The sequence below is a fragment of the Ictalurus punctatus genome, chromosome 27, assembly GCF_001660625.3.
Source record: "Ictalurus punctatus breed USDA103 chromosome 27, Coco_2.0, whole genome shotgun sequence".
Taxonomy (NCBI): Eukaryota; Metazoa; Chordata; class Actinopteri; order Siluriformes; family Ictaluridae; genus Ictalurus; species Ictalurus punctatus.
Window position 1 is genome coordinate 6,907,501 of NC_030442.2, and position 23,614 is coordinate 6,931,114.

Below are 23,614 nucleotides of genomic sequence, written 5' to 3' on the forward strand. Positions count from 1 at the left end.
AGATTTTAATTTTAAGGGGCAGTTAGTTTTTCACATTGGTGATAAGTCTTGGACAACTGATTTTTTCTTCAATAAAAATAAACAATAATAATAAAAACCGTATTGTGTGTTTACTCGGGTTGCCTTCGTATTATGTTGTATTTCGTTTGAAGATCTGAAACTATTTACTGTGAGCTATTCAGAAACACAAGAAATCAGGCAAATACTTTGTCACGGCACTGTACACCTGCATGTATTGTAAAAGTATTGTTTCGAATAAAAAGAAAATCTAATTTCATGTGAATATGCTTATAAACACGTGTTGAAGGTCACAGTAAAAAGAAAGGCCACATGCATTAACATGAGAGCACAATGAAATGCTCGTGTAGAACGTTTACGGCATTCAGCCGTTCATCTTTAGGGTTCAACTGCTAATTTGTTTATATTTTGGGAAACAGAACGAACTATGTTCATTAGAGAAATGTGGAAGCAGGACTGGTCAAATTTTCCGCGGGAGCGGCCGGTTAAAGGCCTCCAAATTTCCTGAAATGAGGATCAGGAGCCCCTTAAACTGTAACGAATGCGTACAATTTCTCGAATGCACAGACACCACATGGGAGGGGCAGGCAGTTTCCAACGTAACAGAATTAGTGGTCTAGCAATGAGGGTTCGAATGGCTATGAAGTCTGCTTCATATCTCGATAACAGCAAAGGGCCATGATGGCGGCGGGTTCTGACAGGAGATTTGTACTTTCTGAGATGGTTTAGAAAATTTCAGTCCAATACTTGTGCAGAAGGAGGCACGACCAAGACGTATGTTAATGTGCAGCCGTGTCACAGGGGCATCTACATCACTATAAAACTTTGATAACTTAGCGTTAGTCAGGTGGACACGGTCAAGGTTCAGCCCAAATCTCGCACAAATGGAAGAAGAATAGACTCGCCACAATATTTTATTCCATGTTTTATCTCATCTGTCGAATCTTCCTCGCATCAAGTTTTCAGCCTATGCACTGAGGAAGGGCTGCACACACTAATGTTAGCATGTTCACGGACAACCATGAAGCTACCGTTACATAAGCTGTCGTCATACGGTACGAGAGCGGCCTCTAGAGGCGAAATTAAAACCATCGCTGGCAAATTTTGTTGTGTTATTTGAAGTGTTTTTGTGATTCATTCTAGATGCCTCCATTTGTTATTTGGAATGTTACTTTTTGGTTCAGATCGGACGTAGATCTTTTAGTCGCTTGTATATTTATTAATAGTTAATATATTAAGATTTATATAGTTTTAAAAAGTACAGTACAATTTCATGGTACACCCAGTGCTGTTTATTTTTGTGATGAAGTTCAGCAATATTTTACTTTGAGTGTTATCATTCAGTATCGATTTCCCAAGTTAGTTATCGGTAAAATCCATGGTCGACCTGTAAAAGTTACACTCGAAGAACTCTCATGTTTCGTTTCTTGATCTCATAACTGTTCAACTGAACACACACACACACACACACATACACACACACTTGTCTTACTGTCCTTATTATTTTGATAATAAGATAATACTTTATTAATCCCCAGATGGAGAAATTAGGGATATGTCCACATCTAAACCTAACTTTAACCAAACAGAAAACTTTTGGCTTTTCTTATTTTTTTTATTTATTTTTTTTTTTTTATAAAAGTTTGAGCCATTAGATAATAGAGTAATGGGCTAACGTCCAAACAGCTACTTTAGCAACCACACTATGCACTTTTAATTAGCAGCTCTAACATAACTCGTCATTTTATCTCACACACACACACACACACACACACACACACACACACACACCTGGCGGGTGTTTTCGCGTCGGTAACGACGATGCTTTTGAAACTCTTAGAAATACAGATCATGATTTAATGTAAGAATTTATAAGCGTTTCCGTAACACGACTTCTAGATTTCCATTTCACGGTCCCTGTGCTGTGAGTCAGTGTGGGGTTACTGAAAGCTCATTGGCTAATTTCAGACAAAATAAAGATGTCTCTCTCATCGCCCACTGCTTCTCCCTCCTGCAGTATTCATTTTGCAAAACTGAAACGAATGCGTGCTAACTTTGGCACTGCTACCCCACACGGCTAATTGCGCACTGCTGGAGTAATTACCGGCGTGTTCTGGACCCGGCGGCTGGACCCTATTTTAAGAGACGAGAGGGAACATGGTGCTACGCTGCACTAAGGTAATAAAATTAACAAGTCTACAATAAAGCTTTTACAGGTCCAATATGAGGCAGTCCTGGATGTGGCCTCTGATTAGTAAACACAGTCTACATTATGCCAGACGGTTGGTTACACGTCAGGAAGACTTATAGAGCAGATGAGGCTTAGGGTCTCGTTCAAAAGGAACTTACAGTATCATTCCACTACACTGTCATTAGCATGGAACTTTAACAGCTGCGCTCCAGTCCGACAAACAGATGAGATTCTGCCTATGAGGACACGGAAAAAAAGATCTTTGTAAGATCGGATTAGATTTGTATTACTAGTATTGTTGTTTTTAATATTATCTGATTATGTTCTATCGAGTTTTCCCTCTCCCAAGTAACCAAGTAGTACCATCAAAGAGAAGGAAGGAAAACACTGCATTCCAGCATAAGAACCTTATCTCATCTGTCAATCATGGTGCTGGTAGTGTCATGTGACAATGAATTCTGTCTGTGAACTGAATCTCAAGAGAAAGTGGGTCATGCAGCAAGACAACGACCCTAAGCACACAAGTCCACGTGACTCCACATGCCGAAGGGCAAGACACTGAACCCCAAGTTGCTCCCGATGGCAAGTGAGCACCTTGCATGGCAGCTCTGCTACCATTGGTGTGTGAGTGTGAATGTGTAAAGCGCTTTGGATAAAAGTGCACACCATTTATGAGTCGTTCTACCAAAGAATGGTTAAAGAAGAATAAAGTTGATGTTTTGGAATGGCCGAGTCAAAGTCCTGACCTTAATCCGATAGAAATGCTGTGGAAGGACCTGAAGCAAGCAGTTCATGTGAGGAAACCCACCAACATCCCAGAGTTGAAGCTTTTCTGTACTGAGGAACGGGCTGAAATTCCTCCAAGCCGATGTGCAGGACTGATCAACATTACCCCGAACGTTTAGTCGCAGTTATTCCTGCACAAGGGGGTCACACCAGATACTGAATGCAAAGGTTCATATACTTTCGCCACTCACAGATACGTCATATTCGATCAATTTCCTCGATAAATAAATGACCGAGTATAATATTATTGTCCCGTTTGTTTCATTAGGTTCTCTTTATCTCCTTTTAGTACTCCGGATGATGTTTTAGGTCGTATTTATGCAGAAATCTAGAACAAACCTTCAAGCGGCGCTGTACTATTGTTGTTTTTAATACGACCCGCATCTGATCGACTGCGTTTCCCCAGACATGAATCTCCTGACACACGAGACACGTGTATTTGCGTACTCGTCTCTCCAGGACACAGCGGGGACTGTGTACATGACCGGAAGGTTGTCACGTTCAAATCCCATCCCATACCCTCGTGAGTTTGGAGAGGGTTCCACTCGTGTACGAGGCTGCGGCTAGATGTCACTCGCGTTTGCTCTGATGGAATTTCCTCAGTGCTCTGACTCGGAGTGAGTGTGTGTGTGTGTGTGTGTGTGTGTGTGTGTCTGTATGGGTCAGGGCTAATTCTTAGCCGCTCCGTAACTCGTCCTGAAAGGCTTTCCTGCCCTTTATTCGTCTTTCCCGCGTCCCGACCGCGTTCCTGTTCGGTGACGCGTTCACCGGAGACCTCTTTCGTTACACGCGCCGCGAGCCGATCGGCCTGACTTCACGTTTCATCTGCACCGGGAATCTGAAATATCGCCCCAGACGACAATATTTGCTTTGGGAGACTTTCCATAAAACAGGGCTGTGAACATTGTTTTAACAAGGCTGCACCTGACACGAGTGCACTTCTGTAGTGATGTGAGGGGGTGAGAGAATGCTGCCCAGACTCGGTGGAAAGAATAACAAGAAGCCACAGCACACAGGGTGTTGGGTTTACGCAGGACACAGGACACTGACAGCCACACACACACACACACACACACACAAAGGATTTCTGAGGTTTAATTCCTTCCACTGTGCATTTGGAATCTCACATCCCAAAAACAGGCCTTTTTTTAAGTATCAAAACATGAAGTATCGTAAGATTTAATGACAGTCTCACTGCCTTACAGACGAAATACTCGCCCAGGAGAGTAACTCGAGATGTTTTCGCTCACGGGTTCTAGCGAGGAACAGGAAAACAGCTATGTTCACTTGCAGTAAGGTAACTGAATGGCTGTAATTCAGCCGGGTATCCTGCATAACGTGTTTGTTTTTCCAGGATCCAGAATAAAACGCTGGGTGTTTCCACGAGCAGAGCTCATACGGGGAGAACCGGCCGAGCGCCGAGCGCCGACACAGCGAGCCCTGTAGGGACGCGCGTTACTCCTCAAACAGACGAGTAAACCGATAATCCTCCCTGCTCCTACTACTTGTTTTTTTCCTGCGGTTAAATCACCGATCAGCACGTCTAACCCGGGTTCACCTGTCGAGGAAAACGATCTTTCCCACCCGAGTCAAAAAACTTCAGAGCCCGAGAGTTAGTGGATGTCGAAAAGTAAATAAACTTTATTGAAACAATAAAGTGAGACAGACTGCAGGAGGGCTGAAATACGCAAACACACGGCACTTTTTAATTACACTTTCCTTCACCGAGTACTCATCGTAGGCGGGGTTCTGCCTTTCCTCGTTAAAAAACAGACCAATCTTCTGCGCCACAATTAAATACTCACGTCTATACGTTATCTTAAATTTGTGGAGCATGTGCGGTTGGTTGTTTTTCTTGAGGACAAGGTTTCTTTTTTTTTTTTTTTAACTCAGAGTCCTCACCTTGACCAACACTCACTTCTTAGGCCTTAACGAGCATCTGTCTGTCTCCATCTGTTGTCCTGGTTGATATCTACCCCCTTACGAGGCCCCTCTCCTGACTCCTTAATCGGTGTCCGGCCTCAAGGTCATTTACTCACAGAAGCGAATATCTAACGCCCATTCACTGCTGTGCAGAAAAGTGCCGGCTGATGCAGAAGAACACCTGTGGTGCAGTAAGACACAGAATTCATCTAGAATATTCCCTGATCAGGAAGTGTTCTCTGGATTTAGACCATGCTTCTAAACATCGATTATACATATAGATTACGCTTAAGTAATGAATCTAAACCTTCGTCATACGTACTGATTACACGTCATAGATATTTTCTATACCCGTGGGAAACACACGAGAGGTATGGTGATGGTTTTCTCCGATTTTTTTCTTTCCCCCACCAAGCATCATCGCACGTTTTCACGTTGCTCCTGACCAATTTATGAGAACTCTACACTCGCAACGCACTGCAGAGGTCGCGTCGCAAAGCTTGAACGTGTTTAATATGTACGGTTCTACAGCAGTGCGACTCTGGGTAGGTCAGAGAGGATCAATGGGATTTTACAAACAATACACCACAGGGTAATCTTTAAAACAAACACAAACAAACAAACAAACAAAACAACCCACAAAACGATCATCGGAGGGAATGTGACGGAATATCACGGAAAATATCCGCCATGGAGTTGGGGTTGGGTTCACGGTGGGTTAGAGGTTAGCATGTTTGCCTCGCACCTCCGGGGTTGGGGGTTCGAATCCCGCCTCTACCCTGTATGTTCTCCCCGTGCTTCGGGGGTCTCCTCCTCCAGTTCAAAAACACGTGTTGTAGGCTCACTGGCGTTTCCAAATTGTACATAGCGTGTGTGTGATTGTGTCCTGCCATCCAGGGAGTCCCTTGCCTTTTGCCACAAGTCCCTCGGGATAGTCTCCAGACTCGCCCACGACCCGGAGCTGGGGGTTTGAATCCTGCCTGCGCCCTGTGTGCGTGGATCTCGCACGCTCTCTCTGTGCTCCAGGGATTTCCTCCTGGTATGAATGTCTGCGTTGGTGTGAGAGCAACGGCCGTTTCTTTCTTCTTCTGAAATATCAGAACCGGGTAACACGCCACTTCCCGGGAAGGGGCGACGGTTGATGACAGACAGACCCAGGAGAGCTCAGCCTCTATCCTCTTCTTTCCCCAAGTCCCACACTAACTCTGTGTGTGTGTGTGTGTGTGTGTGTGGGGGGGGGGGGGTCTCGGCCCACTCGCATACCAGTGGACGAGAACAGAGGGGGATACTGGTCAGATGTTACGTAAACATCTGTTTCCTGATGAACCACTCTAGCTCTAATGGTTTGCGAACGCTGTTACGCGGCTCTACGTCCAGGTCCGGACGTTTGAGATCAAAGTGATACGTACAGTGTATAGCGACTCAAATAAACGGTCCAGTGACAGAAAATTCTTTGCACACACAGAACAAATAAACAACGAACGTGACTAAACTGTGGCGAAAATGACCTTTTAATACTTGACCTCTAACAATGATGAACAAAACAACTGGCAGAGATCCTGTTTTCTTTCATCACCTGTTAAAATACCCGATAGCCCCACAGCGATCCTCTGGTCCGATGAGCCGCCTTCAGATAACTCACTGACCGGTCCGTACCGGATTTCTCGAGGAGTTTTTCCGTGTTCGTTCGCAATTTTCAAAATTCGCGATGCGACTCTTTTCGTTCTTTCTGCTTTTTTTTGTCGTCGTTTGTTGCCGGAAACTACTTGAAGTCGCGAAATTTGCAACTGCATGAAATTGTTCTGCACGCTCTTCCACGTTTGATCTGTTGCTAAACGTGACCGTTCAGCTGTACTCGTGTTCGCCGCGCGTGAATCGGAGAGGGCTTTGGCTGAATCGTCTCGGCCCAGATCTGCGGAAAACCCTGCGGTGATTTAGGAAAATTGCACGCTTCTCCGAATACTGCAGAGTTTGCTCGATTCACAAAATCCCGGCGGGACTGATGGACACAGATGCGTGTGTTTGGATAAACCGCAGTGGACCTGCCAACACAAGCGGTTCACGTTTAGAAAACTATCAATCAAATGACGGACAGTCCCCCCCCCGTAAGTATATCCACTCTGCTACAGTATTTATTCAATCACTCGGTTCGGTCCGCTGAAATATCATGCCATCTGCCAGCTGATGAACGCTGGCGTGTGGTATTTAGTGACTCTTTAGTGATTGGGTTATTTACCCCACGATCTCCTCGTGATGTGCGAAGAGAAAAGAGAGAGACCGCAGCGATTAACCGTCCCGATCACTCACCGCCTGCTATTAAAGAAAACATCGAGAAACACGAGACCACGCTCTGTGGACAGCTCAAAATCTGGGCGAAACCGCCGCGTTCCTTTCCGACTCGTTTCTGCGTTCCAGCCTCCTCGCTGCATCGCTCACAGCTGTTCCTGACAGCCAGATGTGTACAACCCAAAATCTGTGCCAAGAAAAAAATCTGAAAGTATCGCGGTTCCGATACGCCGGCTCGTCCTGCTTCGGCAGGGCGTCGCCGAGTCAACGTCAGGACGCGGATACCGAAAGCACGAGATCTCACGCGCCGTCACGTAGCGTCGCGCCGATCCGGAGCGCGCTCTTTAGCGGACACTGCGTGAAACAGAATCCGAGCCGTGAAACAGACGGGACGACGAGCGCGGGAAAGGCAGAAGACGACGCCGGGCTGCGGAGACGATGGGGATGAACCCGGGCGGCTCATCGGTGAACACGCTGGACAAGACGTTCTTTTCCTGCAGGTACGGTAAATGTTTACGCGCCGACTCCTGTATTCGCCGCTCATTATGCGAACAGAGCACAGATTTGACTTCCAGAGAAAAGCCAGGATACACAAAGCGTATCAGATTCTTGACAATGCGTCTATGGAGTCAATGTATTTTTGCATCGAAGGCTGTTTGGACATGTATGTAGGCTTAGGGCTGGGCGATATATCGATATAATATTGATATCGTGATAAACGATTACGCGGTACGCTTTTATGCGATATCGTCGCTATGGTGATGTATTTAACAATCCAGTTGTAATAATCACAAATTAAAAGGTACTGATTGGATGCCGCTGACTTGACGCCGATTGTTTTTCACTTCGTCTTCGGTGTTTTCGTCGACATTAAAGAAAATCGGCGTCAGACTCAGATTGACTTTTTTTTTGTCGCGTTTATCTCACTACCGTTTTGCGGACAGTCGGTCAGCTAAATTGTACGTCTCGGTGCGCACCGTGCGTCGTAGAAATGTCCTCGAGTATCGTGATATGATATTTGTGTCATATCGCCCGGTCCTATGTAGGCTCAGCTGTTATTTCAGTAAACCATTATTACTGTTGTTGGTTTACGTAGTAAAGAAGAGGCTTGTAGATTTCATGACGGAACAATAGTATATGACGGAAGCCTGACCCATACCTAGGGTTGGTTTGAACGACAATAATCTAAACATGCATCTAAAAAAAAATTTTTAAAAAAAGATTTCGATAGATGATTTCGACTGAGATTATATTATTATTGAGCTTTATACGAGGGAACGTGCAACTCGTTAGCTCAGTTATTCGTTAACGTAAGCTCGCGGTTGCAAACGGAGAGCTTACTGCATCAAAACATGCGTAATGACCTGTGGGTTAATCAGCCAGTTAACAGTGCGTGTATTAACCAGCTGTAGCGTATTACTTATGGAGCACCGAAGAGACGACGTCGCGCCCCACTACTAGAAACGTGTCCGTCGCGCCCCACTACTAGAAACGTGTCCGTCGCGCCCCACTACTAGAAACGTGTCCGTCGCGCCCCACTACTAGAAACGTGTCCGTCGCGCCCCACTACTAGAAACGTGTCCGTCGCGCCCCACTACTAGAAACGTGTCCGTCGCGTCCCACTACTAGAAACGTGTCCGTCGCGTCCCACTACTAGAGACGTGTCCGTCGCGCCCCACTACTAGAAACGTGTCCGTCGCACCCCACTACTAGAAACGTGTCCGTCGCGTCCCACTACTAGAAACGTGTCCGTCGCGCCCCACTACTAGAAACGTGTCCGTCGCGCGACAGGAAGCTCGCGGCACATCTCAATTCTCGCAAAAAAGATGCGTCCTACGTCCTCCTGTCCTTCCGAGTTCGTTCTTCCAAGGTAGCCTGGCAAGACCGGTCTTCACCTGAACGCACGTCCGTTAGAATTGAGAACCGGCTCGTGTTAACTCTAAAAGTAGTTTCCACTACAGCCAACAACCGCGTTCATGGTCAGGATTCGAAAAGGTCGTCTCGGATCTGGTGAAATTCAGTGCCGATTGGAAACTTGTGGTAAATAAACCTGGAGTCCCGTCAACATCAACGTCAACATCTCCCAAAGCTCTTCATCATAAGCAACTCATTAGCTTTCATTAGCATTTGGACCAGCACTCTTCCTCAGACGCTTGACTAATATCAGCTGGATTCTCTACAAGAACATAAAAACACACATGTTCATTGTTTGTTCGTTGTTTTGTCAAAAAGGTCAGAGGAAAGCAATCAATAAGACATTTTCCTCCGTTTCTCCGAAGAGGAAACGACGAGTGACCCTTACTTAATCGGACTCGAATGCATCGCTGGCACGAGTTCTGGAGAAGTGATCTATATTTTCCACATCGGAGAAAGCTCGGGAACGCTCGATTGGTGCAGCTTAACGTTCCCTGACGCGTCTCTTCACTCGGAGCTCCTGACTGCACACAGCTGCTCAGCTAGCATTCCCGGGCCACAGTGAGAGCAGCTAATTCAGAGCGGGGAAACCAGCAACCTGGTTTTAATTAAAAAGCCATCGTGTTTTGTTTTGTTTTCGCTTTAATTCTCTGGCATCTTTCAGTAAACTGTGGCTGACGACTCGAACCTTATTCCCTATACGGAATTCGCGAAGTGTCAGAAATTCGTCCACAAAGCTATACAATCCCAAACGGTCCCCAACGTGCCAATGAGCTCGTGTTCTGGAGGCGTTCCCCTTCCTTATATTGGTTAGTCTGTTACCAGGTTTTAATACGAGACCACGATATTATTGCAGATTTCAATCCAGATCTATTTTAAGTGCTTTTCTTTTCCCCCTCTGTACAGTACAGGTGTGAACAAGTCATACATTTATTAACCAGCCCACTGGGCAAGTAAGAGCTCCAGCACACTAGCACTGAATTTACACAGTTCAAAAGTTCACATACGCTTGGTTCTTAATCCTGGATGATCAGCGACTGTGTTTATGTTCTGTGAGAGTTGTTCACGAGTCCCTTGTTCGTCCTGAGCAGTTAAACTGCCCGCTGTTCTTCAGAGAAATCCTCCAGGTCCTGCACGTTCTGTACTTTTCCAGCATCTTCTGCATATTTGACCTCTTTCCAGCAGTCTCTATATGATGTCGAGATCCATCTTTTCACACTGAGGACGACTGAGGGACTCGTACACGACTATTACAAAAGGTGCGAACATTCACTGACGCGCAAGAAGATAACACGCTACATTAAGAGGCAGGGGGGTGCAAACTTTTGAGCAGGATGATCGGTATAAATCGTTATTATTTTGTCTTCTGGCAAACATGAAAATATCTTATATAGTTTCTGCAGGGCAGGACTAAATGGAAAAAAGAACTTTAAACAAAAAACAGTTTATACCAATCATCCTGTTCAAAAGTTTACACCCCCCTGGCTCTTAATGTATCGTGTTATCTTCTGGAGCGTCAGTGAATGTTCGCACCTTTTGTAATAGTCGTGTACGAGTCCCTCGGTCGTCCTCAGTGTGAAAAGATGGATCTCGACATCACACGGAGACTGTTGGAAAGACGTCAAATATGCAGAAGACTTGGGCACTGTGTAGTGCAGCAAGCAGCACACACTATACTTACAGCACTTACAATATGAAACCATCAACATGGCTAAATACCAAATGCTTTGTGAAAATCAATGAAGAACAGTGTTTTAAACCGAAGTGTTGAACCTACTTGTCCGACAGGAAACTCTGAATGAAAAAACGAATACCCCGGACATGAAATCTGCGTGTCCCGCGTGTCCGGGCTCCTGATTTGTCCACTCCTGCTGTATTTTTCAACAGTAGGAAGCAAGTGGAACTTCTGATTGTACTATACTCCCACACTACAGGAAATGATAAGCTTCATTGCATCCCCTGACCATGACAGATACGAGATACTGCAGACAAAAAAAAAAATGTATAAATAAAAACATTTGAGAACTCTATGTACACTTAAATATGCAGAGAGAGAGAGAGAGAGAGAGAGAGAGAGAGAGAGAGAGAGAGAGCGCGAGTGTGTGTGTGTGTGTGTGTGTGTGTGTAGAGCCATTAAATCCCCATTGTTCTACACAGGCGTAACTCAGTGTGCTAACCTTGACCACAGACATGCCAGAGACCGGGATATGGAAAATAGTTGCTGTCAGATATGAGATCCCCAGCACTGTTTATTCGTCTTTGATTAGAAACCTGCTGGAAAGTTTGTCTTGCGAAATTGAAGCAACGTTTTCTCGAGAATAAATACAGCCCCTCTGAGCAGGAGCAGCTACCGGTTAAAAAGCCATGAGCACGAATACAAACATCTCCCTGACCTGTGTCCAATTGTTTTGGGGTTTTTTTTAAAATTATTTATACCTTGTAAAGATTTATCTACATAAACCTGTCCTGCCTGAGCAGAAGGCTCTGTCTGGTGCTGCTACATTACACGAGTATAAAGCCACTTAGCCACTTAGCGATATTAAGCCACTTAGAATGCTGGTGTAATTTTTACCCAACCCGGTCTTTATAAAGACCATGAAACCTATGAACTACGAATAAATGACAAACGATATGAATCACTGCAAGCTGATTCGCCTGGTGTCTTTTTGGGTGGAGGAAAAATAAATATACGTCACCAGTGTGGCTGCAACCTTTATGTTGAAAAGTTTTCTGCTACAAAAACAACACTTCTGCAATGCACGTTTTAACTGGTGATTAAGGTGGCTTTCACACTGGGACTAGACTGCTCCCCCTCCACCCCCCATAGTCTGGTTTCCGGTACCCCCACTGCACGGGGGTTTTCTATGTATATAGGACCCTACTCTATGGATAATTACAGTATATATATTACAGCTTCAGCTTGTATGCCTGAGAGTTTAATGAAAACCACAAAAACATGCAGTTTCATGAAAGAACTTTTCCAAATATCTCTACCCCCTCCCTAAAAATGGTCTTTTTTATAAGCGCTTTTATATAAACAGAGGTGATTTGTACGTATAACACGCGGAAAAAATGGATTCCCAGGGATTACAGACCTGCCGGCTGCTGCTGCGATTCCGTACGGTGTAGGATAACGACAAACGCGAGTACAACTCACTTGTCTCGGACGGACACGTCCGTCATCTTTATTTAATCATTTATAATGCAGTACTATATGCATCAAAGATGAAGACGAGGAGCACTTTAAGTGGCTTTATTTTACATTTGACTGCATTCTTTTCCATTTCTGAATGTTTACTTCAGCCGTTAGACACCAGACTGACTGGAAAGACTTTTTTATGATATTATTGGTACTTTAAAAAATATATATATAAATAAATAAAATAAAATATTATTACGATTAATTTCTTGTCTTTTGTTATTATTTTATTAGTTTGTCTTGAATAATTGCTTGAAGACTTTAAACGATGTTTCATAAGAAGGTATTAATGGCTTAATGCCGCTGTTTTGATGTAATATTTCTATAAACGTTTAAAAACACTGGTTTGGTTATTTTGTAAGAAATCCCTATTAGGTTGCATGGCACTATGGATGTGGGCCTCCAGGCCGTATACGATACGGGTGCCGGGCGGTGCGGGTCTACATCGGTATTATTTCAGCGAGCCCAGAACTCGGCAGAGACTGCGGTACGCGCGGCGGCAGTGGATCTCCTCTCTGTCCTACAAAATCCTCTGCCACTCACAGTACACGTGTGTTGTGGAAAATAATGACGTCGTCATTGGCTAAAACACACGCGCAGGTTACTTCCTGAACACGTGCGGACCCGAGTACAAGTTCTGTTCTTGGTTCCGGCGCAACCCTTAACCGAACCTGCTCCAGACGCCGTATCGGGGCTGACCCTGCGCTCTGACCCCTGCTTCCTAATGATTTCACTGTGCTGTAATGTATATGTGACGAATAAAGACTTCTTCTTCTAGTCTATTTATAGTCTTCCTCACTCTGGTAGACAATCACAATCTGTCGTGGATCCAGCGGGAATCGAACATCGTCTGGAAGAGATTATCAGAAGTTACTCAAGGGAACCACAGAGATTTAATCTTTACTCTAGAAATGGAAGAACTGCATAATGGATTTTTTTTTTTTTTTTTTAAACTTAACTGGACAACGCTACAGTAAGCTGAATAACAAAAATGAAAAGAGAAGAAAACTAACGCTGCCAGGCGGCATGACGTCACCACCCTGAGCTTCATAAACTGATAAACGGAACATTTTTTCCATGTCTGCTGCTAATTTCTCGTGTGTATGATTGGGTATTTGCGTTTATTTATTTACAAGTGGGTTAGCTGTTATTACTTGTGAGTGGTTTTAACCGGACCTTTGGTAAATTCATTTCGTTCCAGCTCATGTACGTGTGTTGGAATGACAATAAAAATCCTTGAATCCTTCATTCACTTAAGTCAGTGCCATTATCTCTAAGCAGCTCAGTGGTGAAGAACCTGCACCAGTGTCCAGAAAGTGGCAACGAGTTGCAGGGGCCGGGGAATCTGCGATCGGAGGAGCAACGGTGTAAAACCAGCGGGCAAAGCCTTTAACCGCTAACGGCTCCAGGGACACTCAAGCACCTATTTATTTATTTATTTATTTTTTTTAAAAAAAGGAGAGTTATGTTTTCATATAAGGGTTCGGTGAAGAATTCAGGCTTCCTAGCCTCCTAAACAGTTGGGAACGCTGTAGGTCTACATAGAACCTGTAAGTGTTCCACAGAGGTACAACCGAAGAAGCATTCGGGGCGATCCTGCGCTCTGACCACTCCGTCTTCACTGTGACTCATGAACTTCAAACGTGCGCAAGACTTCACGTAATGAAATTCCATGTTCCGGTTTAAACTGCTTTCATTGGCATGCTGGTCTGTTTTGCTACATTACCGACATTTGCGACTCCCCGCTGCCGGCGGCGTCAGTGAGAATCGGCACTGGTTCCATCTCCAGCTGAAGACGGCGATGCAGCAGAGCTTTAGTCCTTTACTTCGTCCAGCTCCCTCAGCTCCAACAGAGTGTCTTCAATTTGCTTTAAATAGCGCTTTTAACAACAGACATTGCCACCCGGCCGATTTACAGAAATAAAGATAGAAATTTCAGGTTTTTAAATTGATCCCTGATGATCAAGCCAAGAAAAGAAAGAAAGAAATAACATCCTGAGCCGACACGAGGAAGAAACCTTGAGAGGAAGCAGACTCGATAGGGAGCCTGTCCTCTTCTAGAAGACACCGGAAAGCGAGATTATAAATCGTTCCGGTTTTATTACTGTATACTATAAAGTCAAGCAGTGCTAAGTGTGTTGAAAGGAACCCGAGTATGAAAATACCACCGTCGCCGCCATCGTGCTCGTCACCCCGCTGACCCGATTCGAGTCTCTGCCTCGACTCGGCCTGGCCGTGTCGTACTGTATAGTTGTGTTGCGTTCCGGAACATTTGCGGTCTTCGCCATTCCTACCTCGGGGCACCTGTACAGTACCTTTTTCCTCTTGATGGTGTCCTGTTATTAAGACATACTGGGACATTTATTTCACATCTTAATGCTAACAACAACAAGGCTGAAAAAAGGAAACAAGTGCTGCATTTGATCCCTATAGCTAATATCAGTTTAATGCTTCACTGGCGGGAATTCAGACTTTTTCAAACGTCAGTTCTTAAACTATTAAAAAAAAACCACACATTTTTTTAGGACTTTCGGATGGATGTGTTGTTTCTTATGGCTCTGATATCAGCCTCGACATAAACCAACATTCGCTGTTTAATAGGAAGCCGAGGCGCTCAGGCCTGACCTTCATCTGGGGTTTTTTTTTTTGCCCGCACATCCGTTCACATCAGTCAAAGTAGGAAGTCGCTCCAGTTATCACCTGCTACTTATCAGCCTGTTGTGTAACAAAACGCTACATGAAATCCTGTCAGCACCACTTCGGACCCTCGCCAAGCAGGACGACTCCACGGAGGACCACACAGATTAAACAAGCCCTTAACCGCCTGTTCATTACTGAGCATCGGATCTTCAATTTCCCCAGAAAGTTACAGTCGTTTAATAATAGCCATACACATAAAAGCTTCTTTTTATCCTCCCCCGTTCAGCTCTGTTATCAGCAAAACAATCATCACATTTTTCTGGAGCCCAGAACAGCGGCGTTAGCTGGACTGTTAATCATGCGTGGCTGAGCCCAGATTCTTCTGCGTTAAAAACGAAACGTTTAAAAGCGTTCTTCTGTGTATACTGTTGAATTATTTCCTTTTCCTTGCGTGTGACGCCTAACTGCTTATAAAATGTGAAAACTGGACAAAGTCACTGGGTTCTCGCTGTGACACAGATATAACACGGCCGACATATCGAACACGAGACTACAGGCTAGTTTGGTGTCGCTAGTCAAGAGGAAGCACAACTAAGCTATCAGTGTATGGGTTTAGCTGCTACAGAGCCATGTAAAGTACGTTATCTGTCCTTATGCTCCGCTCATGTCGTGTTCATGTAACTTGGAACTCGTATAGATATTTACACACCTTGTTTTCCTGCTCAGCATCGGTTTCAACCCCTGAAACAGTAACGTTAAAAAACCCAGAGTATATCCGTTTCCCCTCACACTAACTGACTGTGTGAGCTAGCGTTCGGTAGAAGTGAGAGACCGTCAGCCAATAAGACGCGGGTATTTCCACGTATTTTCCTGTAAACCCTGTCTGATTGGTCTCGCCTCTGTTCGCTGAAGATATAAAATTACAGCACCGCCGTCTTCTTCTACCGCCGTTCAGTCACGTAGTGACAAACAGCTCCGAGTGGAGAATTAATATTAGGGCTAAAGAAAAAAAAAATCTTCAGGACTAGAGTCCCCGATGCCCGGGCCAGGTTACACGCCTGGCCCAGAAAGACTTTCCCATGCTTGGGGATCCTCCTGAAGTGTGCGTGCAGGTGAGAGTGTAAATGAGACGTGAAGGGAATGGGACAGTCACTACAGTTACCACTCTGTTACAAATTTGCCAACACTTTAATAACGCTCAACACTCATTTCAGCTGGTTAACTGCGTTTCGTCCGACAGCACGGAGGCAGCAGACTCTCTGGGTGCGATCTGGACTTTGATGGCGTACAGATCGACATCACGGGTGTCTGCGTTGCTTCATACAGCCCAGTGATTTTAGGGAATAAATGCAGCATACGACGTGGTCTAAAAGACATCGAACCCGACCCAAGTTCTTTTGATGGCTAGGTTTGGGATACAGCCTTCATTTCTCTTCATGTCTGAGAGAGTGTGAGAAGTGTAAGGGTTTTCGTTATTCTTACCTTGTGCTGTGTGTTTGTTGGGCCAGGTGAACCATGGCAGCAGAAGCAGGTACAGAAGGTAGACTAATGAAAGGGCGTTGTAGCGAAACAGACAAGCTGGGGAGATAAAAGAGAGAGAGAGAGAGAGAGAGAGAGTTGGTGAGACAACATTCTGAACAAATAGATAGAACACATCTGCCATGAAGTTAAAGGAAAAGTTTAACTAACATGCTAACACTGCAAACTGGTAACCACCCAACGGTTTAGTCATTGAAAGGCAAAATACTACGTGAAATTTGCTGACAGATTTTCTTTGGCCGGACATGAAGTGAAGAATGACATTAAAATGTGTATGAGGCGGTCACTTGTCTGCCCTACAGGGGTCCTACTGGGCATTTAGAGGTTTCTTTCCGTTTTCTCTTCATTTGAGTGGGTGGGTCATTTACTTATTCCCACTTACCCATCCCATCACATGACAGCTCCCAACCAAGGACAGTGAACTCGAGCACGTGTCTCCTCCAAGACAGGTGAAGCCAGACGCGAGACGCCACTCAGCTACGCACACGGAGGAACGCGCTAACCGTCCTCTTCCGCATACACGGACACAATTAGCGAGCGTCGCTCTGAATCACAGGGGAGAGATCGATGCCGTCTGTCCCACACCGGCAGCGACGCAAATTACACTCTCGAAGACTCCGGGCCACACAAGGCTGTGTCACTGACGCAATTCGAGCTCGCTTACGAGCTCCTGATAATAGGGCGAACACTTTTTCTGAAGCGCCATTCAGGATAATGTTTATTTAAATAAATTGGAAATTCAAAAAACAGCCACGTGGCTGAATCTTAGTTGGTGTTGAACCTATAGAGGGTGTGCACTGACGTCACTTTCCTGCCGGAACACGCCCCCGGACCGGACTGAGCGGCAAAACATCCAGCAAAATGGCTGGTTTTAACAAGGGAAGCTAGAATAACAGAAACGCTAGAATAACTAACGATTATCAGCTTAAATTAAAAGCAGTTGGACTCAACAGTGACCCTTACAGCTTGCCCAAGAACCTGTGGTCCGTGGACATTGGCATGTGGCCAGAAATCAGTTTTCCCGACATTTATATGTACCTGATATCTTGGCCAGGGAAATACACTGAGCAAAGCCTGAAGGCATAGAAAAGCCTTGGTCCTACTTCAAGGCGGGATTTGTTGGAGAAATTAAAGTGACAAGAACACCGATAAACACTCTGGTTGTGTGTGGACAGGTACGTACACACATTTTTATTTTATTGTATAACTTCATCTGGTAAACCGTAAACTAGCGAGTCCTAGTTTGTTCGTAGCTAACACTGCTTCCACTTACTAACGTTATTTATCTGTGAAGGTAAAACAGTCAGAGAACGGATGGCCCTCCGCTATTCATCATTCATTATTCTGCTGTACCTGATAGAGTGAGAATACCGAGTGAATAGGAAGCTGTTTGGAGTTTGGCTTAACTTAAAGACGACACATCGAATCAAGTCAGTCCGTACAGGATTTCTCAGATTTTTTTTGTGTGTGTGCGATTGTTGCGGCCAAAAAAAAAACCAACTTGATTTCGCTGGGGCTTTTTTCAAAATTTCAGATGCAACTTGCGGCGTATTTTGTGCTTTTTTCTTGCGGAAAACTACTCGAGTCTGCGAGACTGCAATTGTTTTTCGCAGTGTTGGTACAGTAAATGAGACCATTTAGGTGTACTCATGTTCCATACACATGAATCAAAGGGGGCTTTGGCTGAATGCGCGTTGTGATGACGTCGCATGGCGCGTTGTGATGACGGCGCATGGCGCGTTGTGATGACGGCGCATGGCGCGTTGTGATGGTGTTGCATGGCGCGTTGTGATGACGTCGCATGGCGCGTTGTGATGACGTCGCATGGCGCGTTGTGATGACGGCGCATGGCGCGTTGTGATGGTGTTGCATGGCGCGTTGTGATGACGTCGCATGGCGCGTTGTGATGACGTCGCATGGCGCGTTGTGATGACGTCGCATGGCGCGTTGTGATGACGTCGCATGGCGCGTTGTGATGACGTCGCATGGCGCGTTGTGATGACGGCGCATGGCGCGTTGTGATGACGTCGCATGGCGCGTCCTGGGCCAAATCTGCAGAAAACCTGCGGTAATTTTGAACAATTCCGAGCTCCTGCGAACAGTTTCCTTGATTTTATGTTCATTTCTGTGATCGTAAGCTTGGCATCAGTGACGAGAAAAGTAGGTCAAAGCAACAAGGTTTCCCATAAAATAGCGAGATTGCATTCTTCTGATTGATTACAGCTTCCACATTGTGGTTTATGGGATACAAACACATGACCATAAAAGCACCACTGCAAAAAAAAAAAAGATACTTTTATTATAATGCTTGAAATAGCCTATATTTACTCGGTTGTTTCATTTATTCAATCAGTGGCTTTTTTAATAGGATTTCTGATGTAATGCGAGTGCATGTTATAATGAGTGGGGTCGGAAAACAAAGAGTGCAATCGAACAAATCCCAGAACTTAATGATGGGCGATAAGAAGGAAAGAAAATCCAAACAACTTAAGTTGCTCAATGACTACTGATTGACTACTGAATTACAACCGAATTACTACTGAATGACTACTGACCGACTACTGACCGACTACTGAATGACTACTGACCGACTACTGACCGACTACTGAATGACTACTGAATGACTACTGACTGACTACTGATTGACTACCGACTGACTACTGATTGACTACCGACTGACTACTGATTGACTACCGACTGACTACTGATTGACTACCGACTGACTACTGATTGACTACCGACTGACTACTGATTGACTACTGACCGACTACTGAATGACTACTGACTGACTACTGATTGACTACTGAATGACTACTGAATGACTACTGACTGACTACTGACTGACTACTGAATGACTACTGAATGACTACTGAATGACTATTGAATGACTACTGACTGACTACCGACTGACTACTGAATGACTACTGACTGACTACTGACTGACTACTGAATGACTACTGAATGACTACTGAATGACTACTGAATGACTACTGACTGACTACCGACTGACTACCGAATGACTATTGACTAACTACTGAATGACTACTGACTGACTATTGACTGACTACTGATTGACTATTGATTAACTACTGACTGACTACTGACTGACTACTGACTGACTACTGACTGACTACTGAATGACTACTGACTGACTACTGAATGACTACTGACTGACTACTGACTGACTATTGAATGACTACTGACTGACTACTGAATTACAACCGAATTACTACTGAATGACTACTGACCGACTACTGACCGACTACCGACTGACTACTGAACGACTACTGAATGACTACTGATTGACTACTGACTGACTACCGATTGACTACCGATTGACTATTGAATGACTACTGACTGACTACAGACTGACTACTGAATGACTACTGAATGACTACTGAATGACTACTGAATGACTACTGAATGACTACTGACTGACTACAGACTGACTACCGAATGACTATTGACTAACTACTGAATGACTACTGACTGACTATTGACTGACTACTGATTGACTATTGATTAACTACTGACTGACTACTGACTGACTACTGACTGACTACTGAATTGCTACTGATTTACTACTGAATTACTACTGCCCAAAACAGTGTAGACTAGTGTTTCTTGGTACTTTAGCCTTCCTGCAGTGGCTGTTTTAGTGTTTTTCCTGCCCGGACACACCCATTTGAGCCTCGTGAAGGGCTTGTTAGATCAGATGAGTTGACACAGGTGTTTTGGAATGGAAAAGCACTAAAACGTGCAGAGTAGGATAAACTCCAGGGCCAGAAAACAATGTTCTAAACCAGACGAAAACTGCTGTGATCTGAGACAACAGCTGTGTCATACACTCATGAAAACCAAACAGAAAAACCTCACAGAAGCAAAGCAAGTCTTTGTAAAAAACGCTGTCTAGCTACAGGGGTGCAGTTTACGGGTCTGTTTTGATCTCCAGGCCTTCAGCAGAGCAGTGTGGCTCTTCAGTGGAAAACCTAATTACCTGCGACTCCTCGCCCTCCCACAGTTGCTGCCCCTTAGTTTGGAGAGAGGATTCCTTTGATTACAATAATTCCTTGCGTGATTGCTGACACAAGCTTGCTGGGAGGTTCATGGGCAAAGCATTGTGGGAGTAGTGTTGAGCCCTTTGAGGAGCTGCCAGTGGAAATAAGCTCCCTGCACCCTGCGGAGGAGGGAGAATGCCAACATGCAGTTATGATCTCTCTTTCGTTTCCATTCCAGCTTCCATCTCCATATCTCTAAATCCTCTCCTTTTTCCACTCGGCTCTGATGATCTTTTTTTTTTTTTTTTAATCCCCACAGTTTTCCTCTTATATACACAAAGAATAAATGTTTAGATTGCAGCATATTTTTAAATCTCCCTGATCCAGCCACGGTGAATAAAGGGATTGACGCAATTTTTCGGGGCACGAGTAAGCTGATTAGTAAACGGATAGCCTGGCACTCTCCCATGATCTCATACCCGGTCTACAGACTCGGATGGAAACAAAGATGGAGTCCATGAACGAGTACGGTGTAAATGCTGTTCTCTTCGAGACCTTGTGAAGAAATTAAAAGACTGGTGACGGGACATAGATAATAAATTTGAGAGCTCTTGCCAAGCGCTGATGAGTAAATGCATGCTAGTCTGGTGGTACATCTAAGAGCTGGGTCACGTCTGAGATTCAGGAGCCAACAACCTCTTGTAAATAGCAGTTTGCAATACAGATATTGGTTTCAGGTTTAAAAAGCAGCCGACATTTCGGCTTTCCACGTCACACTATTTAGAAGTTATTTTTTTCGTTGTAGGTGTTTTGGCTCTTGAAATCTGAATGTCCATTCATCCGGCCAAAACTGGACAGGGTGATCTCAAAATTTTATAGAGTCAGACTGCGATACTGTCCAAGCTCTCCAAACTCATTCCCAGAGAACTACTACTTCTCGTCTAATCCACGTTATTACTACAAGGATGAGGTGTATTTTTTTTCTTTCTGAATCAGGTTTACCAGCTCACACCGAAAAGTCACGGTTTCATTTCTAACCATCATGTTTCTTGACCGTCCACTGAGGCGAGTAGAAGACAGCCGGACAGAACGGATTTCAAATGCATGAACTATTCATACTAAATACGGTGGGTGAGACCATGTGAAAATCACAAAAGACCTCCTGAAGGACCATCTCAGACTTGCGACAATACTTTCGAGAAATAATGCTCCTATTCCCAAGAAGTAGTCCAGGCTTGTATCTGCATTAGTTTCTGAGATATAAAGGCTTTAAACAGGGGGCGTGGCCTTGCAAAATCGAGTGCTACAGAATAAGTTCCAGAAGTCATTGGTTTTGAACTATTCATATTGGATGCATGAAATATCCAGGGATTGTTGTCTAAAAAATAATAATGGACAAAGACAAAGATCAAGACAACATGGTTTCGTAGCTCCTCTGTCTTTGCTGCACACGCCTGATTTATATGAAACATGGCTATATATTTGGCACCACGCTTCACTGGAGAAAATGTACGGTGACAAATTATTCATAAACATGTAATGAATGTGTTTAAGCTCATTAAGTCAAGTCACCTGAAAATTCTGAAAGTCCTAAAATTCCTAAAATTCGGCACTACACGACCGAATACGCGTGTCGCATGACCGTTCATGTACACCGGGCATGCGCATACAAGTGTAAACAGGAAGTCGGTTGCTAGTCCAAACCAGCGTGCCACGTAGGACTTGCGCCGCCTGAAACGGGATTTGTTGCCGATTTCTCTAATCGTAGCTCGCCTCATGCGCATGAAGCAGCTGCAGTATTATAAAGTACAGAATTTACTGCACAGTGGCAGCAAAGAATGACGACAAAGCCAGCAAAGCTTGCGGATCAGCCTCCGTCGTGTTGTGTATACGATCGAGGTAGCGTGACGGTCGTATGGTACGGGTTTGACGAATCAGGGAAGGACACGCGATGATCCAGAAGAGAGTGAATGTGGGCGGAGCTATGCCTTCGTTTCCACAAGTCTTCGTTTTGGTCTGTTTACACTGAAACACGAGCCCGGAGTTTTTCTTCGGCGTTTCCAAAAGTCTCCGGTTTCGAGGGTGGAAAACGCCGGAGTAGTGTAGACGACAGGCGTAACCGTAGCCACGGTCATGCGTTTTAAAACGAAAACGCACTAGTGTAAACGGGGCCTCGGGTAACCACTTCACAACCGTGCTGAGCAGAAAGGCATCGCCGAATACACAACACACAGAACCTTGAGGCAGAGGGGCTACAACGGTAAAAGACCAAATCAGGTGGAACCTTTCAGCCAAGGATCTGAATCTACAGTCCGTACAGGATCACCGAAACCAGCAAACACTCAGATTTGAATCGGATGACATGCAAATGGTACGGTCATGTCTGAATCCATCGTCGAATCCATTGGCCATACAGACTTCATATAGATCCATAATGAACTTTTTCACACTATCTGCTGTTACCCAGATGAGGACGGGTTCCCTTCTGAGTCGGCTTCCTCTCAAGGTTTCTTCCTCTTAAAACATCTTAGGGAGTTTTTCCTCGCCACCGTCGCCACTCAGTGGCTTGCTCAGTTGGGATAAATTCACACCTTTAATATCTGTATACCATGTTGATATTTCTGTAAAGCTGCTTTGAGACAATGTCTATTGTAAAAAGCGCTATACAAATAAAATCGAATTGAATTGGACCCAAGCTGCCATGTGAACAGTTCAGGATGATGGTGGTGGCGTAATAGTGTGGGGAATCTTCTCTCGGCCCACAACGGGCCCAACCCGACATCGACTGAACGCGGCTATATCAAAAGTATTACCGTTGACCATACGCATCCGTTTATGGACACAATTTACCAATACGGAAAAACAAGAAAATAAATAACCGTTGCAAACTTTTAATAAAACATCAGGGAGCAACAAAAAGCTGTAATGGTTTCCATGTGTGAGAGTGCGTCTCACATGTAGCCAGGGGTCTGTCATTAATACATTAGTCCACATTAATACACAACGCATACACGCCATGGCTCGTAGACAATAATGTAACGAGATGCAGGTTTGGACGTAATGCACATGAAAGAATTCAGTCCCTTCATTAGTTAAATGAGCAGAAAGAATGCAGACGGA

At 44.7% G+C, this 23,614-nt stretch overlaps 1 protein-coding gene across 1 annotated transcript in view; it reads right to left on the reverse strand.

Moving 5' to 3' along the window:
* The window catches only part of piezo1 (piezo-type mechanosensitive ion channel component 1), a 125,774-nt gene that overhangs the window by 59,901 nt on the left and 42,259 nt on the right, over positions 1-23,614 (reverse strand). Inside the window, exon 2 of the mRNA XM_017458497.3 lies at positions 16,440-16,535. Within this exon, the coding sequence (XP_017313986.1) occupies positions 16,440-16,535 (96 nt within the window). The remainder of the gene's footprint in view (positions 1-16,439; positions 16,536-23,614) is intronic.